General features: G+C 47.1%; 1 protein-coding gene across 2 annotated transcripts in view; it reads left to right on the top strand.

The window, feature by feature from the left end:
* Window positions 1-11000: 11000 nt before the first annotated feature.
* BCL7A (BAF chromatin remodeling complex subunit BCL7A) overlaps window positions 11001-14158 on the top strand; it is a 42785-nt gene continuing 39627 nt past the window's right edge. For both annotated transcript variants that reach the window (XM_072600553.1, XM_072600554.1), the window contains exon 1: window positions 11001-11349. In XM_072600553.1, the coding sequence (XP_072456654.1) occupies window positions 11141-11349 (209 nt within the window). In that variant the 5' untranslated portion in view covers window positions 11001-11140. The remainder of the gene's footprint in view (window positions 11350-14158) is intronic.

The following is a 14158-nucleotide window of genomic DNA, read 5'->3' on the forward strand; positions in this document are numbered from 1 at the left end:
CGTGCAGAGGAGACCCAGAAGAAACGGGCAGATCGGCAGAAGGAGAACCAAGAACAGCCGGGCTCCAGGAGACACTGGTATTGGAAGCGGTAGGGGGTCAGGGAGGAGGCATTTCAGGCACGCAGGGAGAACGGGTTCTGCGGGCGTCTCTCAGTTCTCTGATGCTGGGTAAGTGGGGCGCTTCAGCGGGAGGCCTCTCCACACTTTGTGTTTGAGGGCGGAAGGGCAGCGTTCCCCACAAGAGCCATCGCGATGATGCTGAAGCCAGCAAAGGGAGCGCTGTGTGCCGGTGTCCCGGGGACGGGGTGGGAGTGGGGGGTGGGGGCGGTGCAGGAGGGCCTGACTGCAATCCATTTCTTTGACTTATTCAAGATTGGGCAGCTCAGACCTTTGGAAAGACCTTCCCACCGGCGGATCTCTTCTACCAATCCAGCCTGCTCTCATACCAAGGACACATGCCTGCCAGCCGGGGGAAAACAGGGCTAGCATTTCTGCCGACCCTCAGCAAAGCGGTTCCGAGGGCCGTGTAGACACATCTCTCCTCCTTGGCCTTGCAGGGAAGCTGCATTCTCCCTTTGGGATGGTTAGAACTGTAGGTAGCCATAGCGTCCAGTGGGCGGGGAATCAAGTTCTTGCTTCACGCTTACTAGCAGCAACAAGTCTCTAAGGGCTAAAGCACTGGATCTGGGATCAAAGCCTGGAGTTCGAATCCCAGCTGTCCCTCCCTTGATATCTGTGTGACTCTTCTCTCTCAGGGTCTCAATTTCTTCATTTATCAGAAAAAGCCGCCTTTCAGCTTAAATCATTTCATCTGTGTGACCCTAGCTTCCTCCTTTCTAAAATGAGGGCCATCATAAAACAAACAAGGGAAAACAGAGAAAACCCTGGTTCTGGAATCTGAGGACCCGGGTTCGAATTTTACTTTGGATGTTTATTTTACCAAGGTGATGTTAACTTTCTCTGCCTCTCCATTTTTTCATGCATAAAAAGAGAGACCTCTGAAGACCCTTTCATCCAGCTTTAGATCTGCAATCCCACGAAGAACAAATGCTATAATGGGCATAAGTGCTATCTGAAGGTCAGTCCGTCTTATTATTGCAGCCCTTACAGAGAAGGAAGGAAAAAAATTCACATAATGTACAACTTAATTTGCTATTCAGAACTTAGAGATAGACCAGTGACCATCAAAAATCACATTCTATTTTTTTAAAAAACTAAATAAAAGTGGTTCAAAAATAGACATTTTAGGAATGCAGCGCATCACAAGGAACTGGAATATTAGTTGGAGCATCAAGTCATCTTGGGCATTCTGCACAGCAGCTGTTCCAGAAGGAACCCAGACCTACTCCACCCTACTTCTGGACATTGGTGCACTTCTCTAAATAGACCATGGTTGTTGGCCTGGTCTGTTACTAAAAACTGGGGCCAGGATGGGATGGTCAGAAATTGATGAGTATTGACATTTCCCTATCCAAGGGCCAGAGCACCAATGAAAATTTCCCAACACAGAGGTGGTGCCTTGCTTTGCAGAGCCGATGCTATTTTTTCCGAATGACTGCTGATGAATAAAGTCAGAGTGAAATGCCCCTGTTGGTATCTGACAGCTGTCTAGAGTGGGGTTACCTATCCCAGCAGACTTTTTGAAGATAGAATGAAATCACTATTTAACTCCATGACCCTCTAGCTCATTCCTTGAGGCATTTCCATGACATATAGGCCCTATGAGCTCTCAAGTTCTTAGGGCTAGGATGAATTAAAACTGTCAAAAGTCAATCAATACAAGCTTTGCTGGACCTTCATTTCCTGCCCTATGCATCGAACATAAAGGCAGCAGCTACCATCTGCTGTGTTCTGAGAGTGATGGAGGGGAAGCAGACAGGTTTTTAAAATGATCTGTCCCCTCATGCGAGGGCTGGGCTACATAGAACATTTGGTATTTCCTGGCTGGTTGTATTCATAAGGGATTTGGCGAGCCATTTCCCTAAGGCAGCTGCTTCAAAGACAGCTGAAGTAGATATAGGACATGGTCATAAACAGCAAATTCCTGGGCTCTGGCTTACTCCCTATAAGATAAGCTGGAAGAAATATTTTTAAAACCAGTCCACCACAGATTGGGACAGAAAGACTTGTGTCTGGAATGTAAGTTTCATAGCTGTCAACAGTGACGTGACCACCAAAAAACCAAAAATACTTAGAAATATAATGTCTAGAATGAGAAAGATAAACTAGCTAGCTTCTGCCCTTGTAATATCCCATGTAGAGTATGGTATTCAGTTCTGGGTGTGCCACATTTTATTTAGAAAAGACATTGACAAATTGTAGCATATATGTGTGTATTTGTGTGTGTGTGTAGAGAGAGAAAGAAAGAGAGAGAGAGAGAGAGGGGAAAAGAGAGAGGGAGGGGGAGAGACAGAGAAAGAGAGAGAGGGAGGGAGAGAGAGAGACAGAGAGACAGGAGAGAGAGAGAGGATGGCCATGAAAACAAGAAAACTGAAAACCATGCTACTCAATACAAAAATCCTAGACAAGCATTAAATTAACAATCACAAAAAATATACATTTTTAAAATTAGGGGGGAAATAGATAAAATTGAAAATAAAAAGGCTATTGGACATATAAAACCAAGAGTTACTTTTAAAAGAGACTAGATCAATACTCATTAGCTAGGTTGATTTTAAAAAGTTGAAAATCAAATTGCAAAGAATAAAAAATAAACATGTGAACTGTCACAACAAATAAGAAATAAAGAAAATTGTTAGAAACTACTATGCATAACTGTATTCTAGCGAAACTCAGAATTTAAGGGAAATAGAAGATTATCTACAAAAATATTTATTAAAAAATGAGAGGCAGCATGGCCTAATTGATAGAAGGCCTACATTGGAGTCCAGAAGACACAAGTTGAGTTCTGCCTCTGACACATACTAGTTGTGTGTCCGGTTCTCAGAGCTCGGGGGAAACCCTTGTCTAGGTAGATTTACAAGTAACTTTTATCAGCTGTTTAAAGAGCAATTAATATATATGATCTAAAAACTCTTTTCAACAAAAGAAACACTCAACCAACACTTTCATGAGACAAATATATTCCTGATATGCAAACCAGGAAGGGATAAGGCTAAGAAAGAGAATACAGAATAATGTCACTAATTAACATGAATTTATTAATATGAATAAAGTTTTAGCAAAGAAACGATAGCAACACATCAAAAAATACCTATTACAGGTATGGTGCAGCGGTGTGGTGCACTAGGTTTGGGATCAGAGGACCTGGGTTAATATCCCAGCTCTGCTATTTCCTACCTGCATGCCTCTGGGCAATTCATATAACCTCCCTAAGTCTCAGAGTTTCTTCATCTCTGAAATGAAAGAATTGGATTATATAACCTTTAAAGGTCCCTTCTAGCTCTTAAGTCTATGATCCTGTGACTCTTTAAAATATATTTTTTTATTCTGCACTTAGCAAACACCAAAAAAAAAAAAAAAAGACCACAACCCTGACCATGCCCATATACAAAGTAGAACAGAAAATAGTATACAAAACTATGAGTGTTACATATAGCTTGATGGTTTTAAGTATGTAATTTCAACTTGTTACTTTCAAAGCTGACTTGTTTGTCTCTATTTCCTTTTTGACTTCCCTCTGTTCTGTTCATTTTCTTTTAAAAAAATTTAAATGATTTTTCAATGAGAATTTTAGAAGGGGCTAGACATTGTAAGAAGCACCAAATAAAGTCACAAAAATTTTATTATATTCTAATAATAATTGTTCTGTCGTTTCCAACTCCTTGTGACCCCATTTGGGGTTTTCTTGGCAAAGGTACTGTAATGGGTTGCCATTTCTTTCTCCAGCTCATTTTACAGATGAAGAAACTAAGGCAAACAGAGGTAAGTGACTTGCCCAGGGCCACACGGCTAGGATGTATCTGAGGTCAGATTTGAATTCACAAAGATTAATCTTCTTGACTCCAGGTCTGGCGCTCTATCTACCATATCATTTAACTGTCTGCATCTTTGTTCCATTATCTTTTAATTATGAATATCAGGGGGTAGGGGTTGAAATTCCTGCAACATATAGTCTTAGAGAGTTACCTAGGCCAGATGTATCAAATATGTAACCACTGGCTGCATAGGACCCCCTCAACACACTGTACAGGATTGAAAAGTCTTTGGGAAGGGGCAGATAGGAGGTGCAGGGGACAGAGCACCTACCCTGAAGTCAGGAGATCTGAGTTCACATTTAGCCTCAGATACTTCCTAGCTGTGTGACCCTGGACAAGTCACTTAACCCCAATTACCTCCAAAAAAATGTCATTGGAAAGTATTTAGTTCAATTCAGTAAGCATTCATTAAGCACCTACTATGTGCCAGAAGTGAGGCTGGTGACCTTGCTGGTGACCAGCCCTCCCTCACTCTAAACAAAGTCAAGTGCAAGTCATGTCATCATTTCTCTGATGGCATGGTCTTCTTTGGCAATGAAGGATGAACACAACTATGTGCCAAGTAATGAGGATACAAATAAGTGAAAGACAGTCCCTGCCCTCAAGAAGCTTACAATCAAATGTGGGAAGAAAACACAGAAAAGGAAGCTGGCAGTCTCATGGAAGGGGAGGCAGAGGGTATCTTATGCTGTGTCATTGAGACCGAGCAAAGCTACAGATGTAAAAGTGTCATGTGTTACATTTATGGCTACATAAACAAAAGAGTTATTTAATTGATGTTATATTTAACAAAATAAATAAAAATAAGTCAAATGAGTAACGTTATATTTTTTCTTCTAAATAGTATTTTTCCCAGTCACATGTAAAAACAATTTAAATATTTTTTAATAAAATTTTGAGTTCCAAATTTTCTCACTCCGTAAGACAATAGAGCAATTTGACATAGGTCATGTAGATAACATTACATTTTAAAGCTAAATTAACATGCAGCCTGCTTGGATCCTTTGGTATGGATTAGTGGCCTCCTTTTTCTATCCAAGTTTGACGGGACTGTCCTAGAGCACCAAGAGGTCCCGTGTGCTAGCCAAGGTGATATAGTCAGTGTGTATCGGAGGTAGAACTTGAACTCAGATCCCCATCCATTATTCCATGCTGGATCTCATTAATATTGATACATTCAGCAAAGATGTTTCTGTCACTCTCAAAAAAGATGAGTCTGAATGAAAGAGAGATTCCCTATGGGATGGCAAAACTTCCAGATGGACTTCTTTGCGGACAACACCCGTGTGGATTGCATCCCTGGAACAACACAGAACCTCCTCAACAAGTCCTACATTTGCTCAAAACTCTCTGATTTAACTCTCCACAGGGGAAATAATAAAGTGGAGGAAGAATGCCTTTAGTCCAGATTATGTTATTTGTTGTGTTTGTTCTTCATACTCAAAGAGGACCACGACATCAAGATGATGACATGACTTGTAGTTGACTTTGATTTGAGTGAGGGAGGGCTGTGCAGGGTCACCAGCTTCATTTTCTTCTCCTGAGCCATCTGGGTCCAGTGGCCTGATATTCATCAGGATGACTGGAGATGGCCCAGGATGCCATGTGAGACCCTGACCCTTTCAGGCCAAGGTCTTATCACATTCTCACTTTGAGTGAGATACACCCATTCAATGAGTAGGCTTCTTTAAGATACTCAAAGGATGGCGCCTTTAATAAAAAAAATTTTTAAAAAACTACAAGAGGAAGACTTTCACGATTTGTGAGTAAAAGAGAAACAAATTACTATTTAGTTATTACATTCACTCTGTGCTAGATGGGTGAGGACTTGTTGTCCAGTCTATGGACTTGTGTTTAAGGCTTGATCTTTGAGTAAGAAATGTAGAGAGGGAGAGGAGAGGACCTGATCTGGTGGCATGCCATGATCATATAATGGTTAGTACTCTGTGTTGTGGCCACAGTAACCTCAGTTTGAATCTGAATCACAGCAGATTATGTTATATATTTGGGATGAATAATTCCATAGAATTGGTTCATCCAGACAAAAATCTTACTTAAATATTGGGGCTAGAGAATGAACCAGGTCCAAAATAGAGTAGGGAGGGAGGAATGTGGAATTGCTCAGTGCTTTTAATTACTCTAAGCTTCTACCTGGAACAAGAGCCCATCTTTTCAATGCCAATATTATTTCAGTGACACTATATGAATAAGAGTCTTGGAATTCCACAGTCTTGCCCTCAAGGACTTTGCTGTCTAATGGGGGAACCATTCTCATAAAGGAATAGTTCTCACCAGGGAGAGGCACTTTATTCCAGAAAGTTTACAAGGATAGTGAGTAGGGACATAGAAGAATAGATTGATACAACCTATCCATGAACAATGGCAGAACTTGCTAAAGTAGGATTAGAGAAGATAAGGAAGCAAAAGCCTGCACTTTGAGGAGGCTACAGAGGAGGTGAGTGAAAGGAAGCATGGCTGGGGCTTTCCTGAAATAAAGCAACAAGTGTGTTTTATTTCCACCATACATGGAGAGAATGCTAGGCAACTTGAATTTAAATTCCTGTCTCAGTCACTCGCTCGTCATTTGAAGCTCAGTAAGACCCTCACCCTCTCAGCATCCTGTCATACCTCTGTCATAGGGTTGTTGTAGGAATTAAGTGAAATATTACCCACAAGGCCCTTTGCAAACTCTACGGGTCTAACAATGACAGCAGCTGGTAAATTTAATTATCGTTGCTAGGCATACAATGCCAAGAGATCTAGAGAAAGGTTACCAGCATTTTGAGCGGATTACATGTGTAGAATTTTCAGAAAGACCATGACAGGAGGACAGGAGTATCTCAGGACAAGAAGGCTTGAATGAGTTGTGATCTGCCTCACTGAAGGGAGTGTCATGTCATTCTCATGATATCATACATCCTCTGAAATATCAAAGTTGAAAAGTGGAATGGGGTTGCTGTGGGAGGCAGTGAATTCCCCATCACTGAAGGTCTTCAGTTTTCATCTATCCCCCAGGAAACTCGGCTTTAAGATGAGACCCCAAGCCTTAAGGGTACCTCTGAGGTTTCTTCCACTCTGAGGATCTGGTAGCGGTGATACAATGGTATGATAGTGGTTGTCATCATTCCTATTGGGAGTTGGCCAACATAACATTTGCATACCTGTGTCTTCACCTTCCTGATGAGAGGAATGGGGATTGGCCACCACACAGTGGTGTCTCTACGGAGACAGTGTCTCCAAGGAACCTCTTCCAATCCCAGACTTCCCCCCAATTTGACATCCTTGTCTTTCCTAATCTTGTTTGGATGTACTTAGGGTCAAAAGGGAGATGGTGGTGGTAGCTAAGGATAGTACTAGCCCTGCCTCTCACTATCACCTTCTCCCTAAAGGAAGGGAAGAGGATATTTCTGTGGCTGCTCCTCAGTGTTCCTATTTTATTAGGAACACTATTCACTGTTCCTGTTTTATTTATTCCCTTGTGTAAACTCTGAGGTTTCTTTTGGTATAATCCCATCAAATGAACATCTCTTTGCTAGGGCACTGTGAGGCAAACTGTCTAGGAATATTTTTCAAGTGGGAAACCAGCCAGAGAAAGAGGGGCTAATTTTGGTTCATCTGTTTGAAGTCTCATTCTCCCGTCATCCTATTATGTCAAAAGAGGGTTTAGAAGGGCTTTTGTCTTTATGTGAGACTGCACAGGGTTCCAAGGATCCCCCAAAAGGCCAGATGTTTCATTACCATCTTGCTCGGCTTGAAACTGGTGGGTATGAATAGATCTCATTCATGTGCCACTCACCAAAGTTAGAAATCCATGGCAAATTTCAGCTCCATGAATTCTAAGAACCTGAGTCAGCACCTGCTCATCTTTCCAAGTTTTCCAGGGATTTTCAGCACCAAAAGGTTTTAATTAACCATTTTATTTTCACTGCTTACTTTCTCCTTCTCCAGTCTCTACATGGAACACTGTCAAATTCAAACACCTTCAATTCAACAAGTGAGGTTTTTTAAGTAATATTTTATTTTTGCCAATTACATAGTAAAGACAATTTTAACATTTTTTTTATAATTTCAAGTTCCAAATTTTCTCCTTTCCACCCTCTCCTTCCCTTCCCTAAGACTGTAAGCAATTTGATGTGTAATCATTAAGAAGAGTTTTGTAAGCATTCACTGATATTCAAGGCACTGAGCATCATATTATGGATACTAAGTCACAAATCAAAGTAGTAGAATTTGGAGGTGTTCAACATATACACAAGTAAATATAAATTAATATGGCCTAGGGGTGGAAGGGGAAAACTAAGATTTGGAGAGATCTGGGTAGTCCATGATATAAAGCTTGGAGGGAGCCAGGGATTCCAAGAGGTGACTCCAGGCCTAGAGCTCTAGCCACTGAGCCATCTGGCTGCCTAGAAGGGACCTTAGGGGTCATCTAATTCAACAGTCTTATTTTGCAGATGAGGAAACTGAGGCTCAAAAACAACTTTCCAAGGTCACACAGTCTATAAGCAGCAATAACTATAGATGTTCCTGGCATTGTGCTAAGTGCTGGGGATACAAAAAGACAGTTCCTGCTCTCAAGAAACTCACAATCTAGTAAGAAGAAAACATGAAAAATTTATATATATAGTGTGTGCATACTTATACATATACATACATATATGCATACATATATACAGATATGTATATGTATGTGTATATATATATATAAATTCCTATGTAGGATAAATGGGAAATAATTATCAGAGGGAAGGCATTAGAATTAAGAGGGGTTGAGAAAAGCTTGTTGAAGGTGGGATTTTGGTTAGGACTGGAAGGAAGCCAGGAAAGTCAGCAGGTGGGAATGAGGGAGAGTGATCCAGGCCTGGGGGACAGCCAGAGTAAATACCAAAGGCCTAGAAATAAAGTATCTTGTTCATGAAACAGCCAGGAGTCTGGTGTCCATAGATCAAGGAGTATATGTTTGGGGAGTGAGGTGAAAAGTAGAAGGGCTTCTAAAGGGTTTTGAACACCAAACAAAGGATTTTATATTTGATCCTGGAGGTGATAGGGAGTTTATTGAAGGGGATGGAGGGTGACATAATCAAACCTGTGGTTTAGGAAAATTGCTTTGGTGGCTGAATGAGCAATGGATTGGAGCAGGGAAAGATCTGAGGCAGGAAGACCCACTGGTTGAAACAATCCTGTAGTGAGGTGATAAGGATCTGCACCAGAATGGTGGGATATTAGAGGAGAAAAAGGGGCCTGTTAGAAAGATATTGCAAAAGCCTTGGCAACAGATTGGATCTGCGGCTGTGGTGATGAAATAACTCTAGTGTGTTTGGATTCAAGTCTAGGCCCTCTGACTCCAAATCCCATGTTCCTTCTAAGGACATTACTACCCCTAAGTAACAAAAATTGTTATTTATTATACTATTTTAAGGTTTGCCAACATCAGAAGAGTTTCTGGAAGGTGATTTATGCCATATAAATGTTGGCACTAAGCCCTACTATATGCCAGATTGGCAATGAGGTGGCCCAGTGGATAGAGCTCCAGGCCTGGAGTGAGGCACACCTGAGTTCAAATCTGACCTCAGATACTTAGTAGCTGTATGACCCTATGCAAGTCACTTCAGCCTATTTGCCTCAGTTTCCTCATCTGTAAAATGACAAACCGCTCTAGTGTCTTTGCCAAGAAAACTCCAAATGGAGTCACAAAGAATTTGGCATGACTGAAAACTGAACGAATGTGCCAGATGGACCTAGTATTAGCTGCTGAGGTTACAGTCAAAACCAAAAAACTCTCTCTGCACTTAAGGAGCTTATATTATGCTGGGCATTGGAGGGCGGAGCAAACATATACCCAGATAAGTGAAAACAAAATATATCGCTTGGGGCGGAGGGGGTAGGGGGAAGACTGGGAGTCTTCTGTAGGAAGTGACACTCAGCTGATGAGCTTTAAATGGCCCCAGAGCCTCCAACAGGTGGGGAGAAAGCGAATGCATTCCAGGGGTTTTCTCTTTTTAGTCTCCTAATAGCTCTGACAAGTAATCACGACTGGTGCTGTTATCCTGGTTTATACCAGTAACTCCATGGTGCAGTGTGGAAAGATCAGGACACCCCAGCTGGCTCTTGGGTTCCTTATCTCTACAAGGAGGGAACTGGACCCAACGACCTTCCAGCTCCCTCCTAGATCTAAACCCGTGAGCCTGGGAGACCGAGGTTACCCCGATCGGTGGGGTCAGGGTCCAGATCCCAAGCCCGGTTTCCCTTTCCATCCGGCACTCTCACTGATGTGCCAGACTACCTCTCGGCACCGGGAGAGATCCCAATGCCTCACCTAGGTTGGAGTTCCGGGCCCCAAAGCAAACCTGTCCAAACAGCCCCTTCCCCTTTGTCCGCTGCAAAGTCAGGGATCCCGGGGAAGGAGCCCGGGGCGCTAGCGCTTGGCCCCGCGGCTCGGTTCAGGGCTCAGGATTCTCAGGCCAGGTGAGGCAGCTACTTAAACAGGCAGGTAAAGGATCTGGGACGGGTGGCCAGGTCAGAGTTCCCCAGTCACGAAGACAACGCGGGGGAGGGAAGGGATTCGTCTTCTTTTCCTTTCTCGCCCTACTTTTTAGACAAAGGGGAGAAAACAGCTGTAACTTTTCCAGAATGAAGTTTGCAGCCTTCCGGCTGCGGACGTAGGGAGGCCCGCAGGAAACTTGCAGCAGCGCCCGGGGAGCGCAGGCCAGCCCGGGCCGGGAAGCGAGCGAGCCGGGCCCCCGCGGCCCCGGGACGGCCCCCGAGGCTCGGCAGCGGAGCCTGCCGCAGCGCTCGCTCGGGGCGCTTTGGGGGAAGGATGGCGCGGGGGGGGGTCGATCTGGAGGCGCAGAAGGGGCGGGGGCCCGTGGCAGGGCCGCCCGCGGGTCACCCCCCTTATGGATGGATGGATCTATTGGCGCCGCACGGGCCGCCTCCGGCCCGCGGCCGTGACCCCGCCGCCGCCGTCCGGGCCGTCCGTCCGGGCCGCCCGGGCCGCGGGCCCTGCTCGCTGCTGCCTCTGCCGCCCCGGCCCGGAGCTGCTGCGGCTGCCCCTCCTGCCGCCGCTGGGCGCCTGCGCACTGGGCCCGGAGCGAGCGGCGGCAGCAGGCTTTGTGTGTCTGTATGTGTGTGTGTGTGCGAGTGTGTGCGTGCGTGCGGGAGTGTGTGTATGTGTGCGAGTGTGTGAGCGAGTGTGTGGATGCATGCGTGTGTGTGTGTGTGTGTGTGTGTGTGTGCGTGCGAGCGAGTGCGCGGCCGGGGAGGGGAAAGCGAGCAGGGCCAGGGCGCGCTCCAGCAGCCTCGCTCGCCTAGCCAGCACCATGTCGGGCCGGTCGGTTCGAGCCGAGACCAGGAGCCGGGCCAAAGATGATATCAAGAGGGTCATGGCGGCCATCGAGAAAGTGCGCAAATGGTAAGGGGGGGCGGGCCCCCCCGGAGGGCCGGCGCGCGTGTGTGCGCCGGGGGGGCCCGGGCCGGGCCGGGCCGGGGAGGGGCGGTGGGAGGGGGCCGAGCCCGGGTCACCTGCCCAGGGGGCGCCCGCGCCGGAGCCGAGCCGAGCCGGAGCGGAGCCGAGCGGCTGCCCCAGGTGCGCTCGCGCCGCGGCTCGGGCTGCTCCCCGCCCCACCTGGCGCGGCGGCGGCGGCGGCGGCCCCGAGCCCGGCCGTGCGCGAGCCCGCAGCCCGCAGCCCGGAGCCGCTCCCCGGGGCGGAGGCAGCGGCGGCGGCGGCGGCGGCGGGGAGGGGAAACCCAGGCAGGACCCAGAAGCCATTTCGTTCTCCGCGAGTCACATGAAGGCTGCTTTTTGTGCGGCCGCCGCGGGGCCCGGGCGGGATGCGCCGCGCTGCCGGGCTCCATTGTGCCGCCGGGGGCTGGGGGGTGCGCCTCCCGCGGCCCCCGCCCCTCCCCCGCCGGCGCCCCGCGGTCTGCCGAGGCCGCCGAGCGAGCGGGAGCCGGGAGCCGCGCTGGGGCCGGGCCGACCCCCACCCCCTCCGGCCGGGAGCGAGGCTGGTCAGTTTCCTCGTAATTGACCCGGGCGCTGAGAAGCGTCTGCCGGGTCCGGCACCGAGCGCGCTGCTTCTGCCCCGGAAAAGAGGGGTGCTGTGAAACGGGGCGGGGTGTGAATACAGCCCAGCCGGCTCTTATTGGGGGGCAGCCGCCTCGTGCACGGAGATGAAGGCACTCGGCTTCTGATCGAAACTTGGCTTCTTGTTAACCTTGGGCTGGTTTGGCTCCAGCCGGGGGGGACGGTGGTCCGCTAGTGACTGGGGGCGCCCACCTTGTCCTAACGCCGGCGTGTGCGGGCTTGGCCGAGCCCACCTGGGTGGAACTCTAACCCGCGTGCCCCTCGTCTCAACTTTGCTTTCCCATGCACTTACCAGCCCCCTCCCCCTTGGCCTGTGGGCTGGGAGGGAGGAGTGTTCCCAGAAGTTCGCTGGACCGCTCTATAATGTTTCAGGATGTTTTGACCTATATATAAACACGAATGCGTACAACTTTAGGCTTGGCTGACAAGTTCAGGGCATAGTGTTGCTTTTTTTAAAGTAAAGTCCCCTCTCCTGTTAAGGTCGCACTGGAAGCAGGGCTCCCTCGTAGGTTGTCAGAAGTTAGCAGTTACCCTCTTGAGCCAAATCCGACCGGGATAAAAAAAAGAAAAAGGGGGAAAAAAATCAATAACGTCCACGTGCTCCCAGCCCTCCTATTGAAATGGGTTGCCTCCGAGTGGCTAGATGCCGGGACAATGGGCTGATTTGGCTTACCAGGGGACAAAGAATATTCAGAACCATGAGAAGCGGCTTGTGAGGCTCGGCTGTTCCAGTCCATTCTGACTCACAACCCTGGTGTTAAAGGGATTACCAAATTCCGGAAATGCATCCCTACAAAATGATTTTTAAAAATCCGCCAACCACCAAAAACCAAAAACTTATCCGAGAACCTTCTTCTGTTGTATGATGGGTTGGGTCAGATGGGAAAGTTTTCCCTTAAGAAAAGTGTACTTTCTCCGTGTCCCTTTATCTGTCACCAGGGACACCCGGAGCCCAGCACTTTTCTCACTGCATTCGAATCCAAACCTACAAATATAGAGTGGACACATTACTCTCCTGTTCTCTTGTCACCTCGCCTGTGCCCCCTACCCTCCCCATTCAGAGGAGGACCTTGTGGAGGGCCCCAGCGACCTGACAGCTGCTCCAGCTGGTTGCTTATGAGGCTCTCAGCTGCCCAGCAGGACTCCCCAGCTGCCTGCACCAGGGCAGATGGAGCCACCTCACTTCAACTCCGAGGGGCTGTTCCTTGTGCCCATCCTAGAATTCAGCCAGCTTGGGGAATGTTTATTTTCTTCTTTGACTTAATCCAGAGGTCAAAGCTAGAGCTCTTATCATCTCCTGGCCGGCCGATTGTCATTTTGGTTTTTTAGAATTTCTTTTTGGGATCTGATTTTGAGGCTGGCTCCCCACCTCCACCTTGCTTTTGTTACCAGATAAGATTTTTGGAGTGGGCCTCATTACTCTGGACCCTTTCCTCCCCGCAGTGACCATTGTTTTGAGTTTTTGAGTTGAGCTCTGAGGATGTGGGGGCTCTAGACAAGCAAGGTCCATAATTATATCTTAACTGGACTCAGGGCTGACAGGAAATTTGCAGCACCTTGGTACTTGGTACTGGTCCTTTCCGGAAGATCTGGTTTGGTGTATCCTTTGGCTTAAAAGTTCCACAGCAGCAACCCTTCAAAAAAGTTACCCTTCCACTGTATCCATCTCATCAAGGCTCTTCACTTCTAAAGGTGAGGCCTACCACCCCATTTCCTTCTATTGCAATAGCAAACCCATAGTGGCATTTCCACAATCCAAAAACCTCAATGGTTATACAACACTACTGAAAGATTCTGTGGGAGAAAAACAAAGGTGGTGCCTGCTTTGATGGACCAGCCAATGGAGAGGAAGAAGAAACCCAACCCCAGTGGGTTAGAGGTTAAGGGAGAGAAGAGCCCTGCGTCTCCAGAGAGGCAGAATTGTTCTGTGAAATGCTCTGGTAAAGATTAGAGGAGGTGGCACTGGCCCAGGCTGCCTTCCATCAGGGATGCGGGACATAAACAGTAGACAGCTGTACCCCAGGGCAGGCCAAGGCCTGTTTTCCTTAGAGTTGGGTCTGAATGTTCCCAGAGTTGGCTCTTGGGGCTGGGAAGGTCAGATGGAGCTATTTTGGGGAGAAAGGTTTTGTTGTTGGTT

The sequence above is a fragment of the Notamacropus eugenii genome, chromosome 4 (assembly GCF_028372415.1).
Source record: "Notamacropus eugenii isolate mMacEug1 chromosome 4, mMacEug1.pri_v2, whole genome shotgun sequence".
NCBI lineage: Eukaryota > Metazoa > Chordata > Mammalia > Diprotodontia > Macropodidae > Notamacropus > Notamacropus eugenii.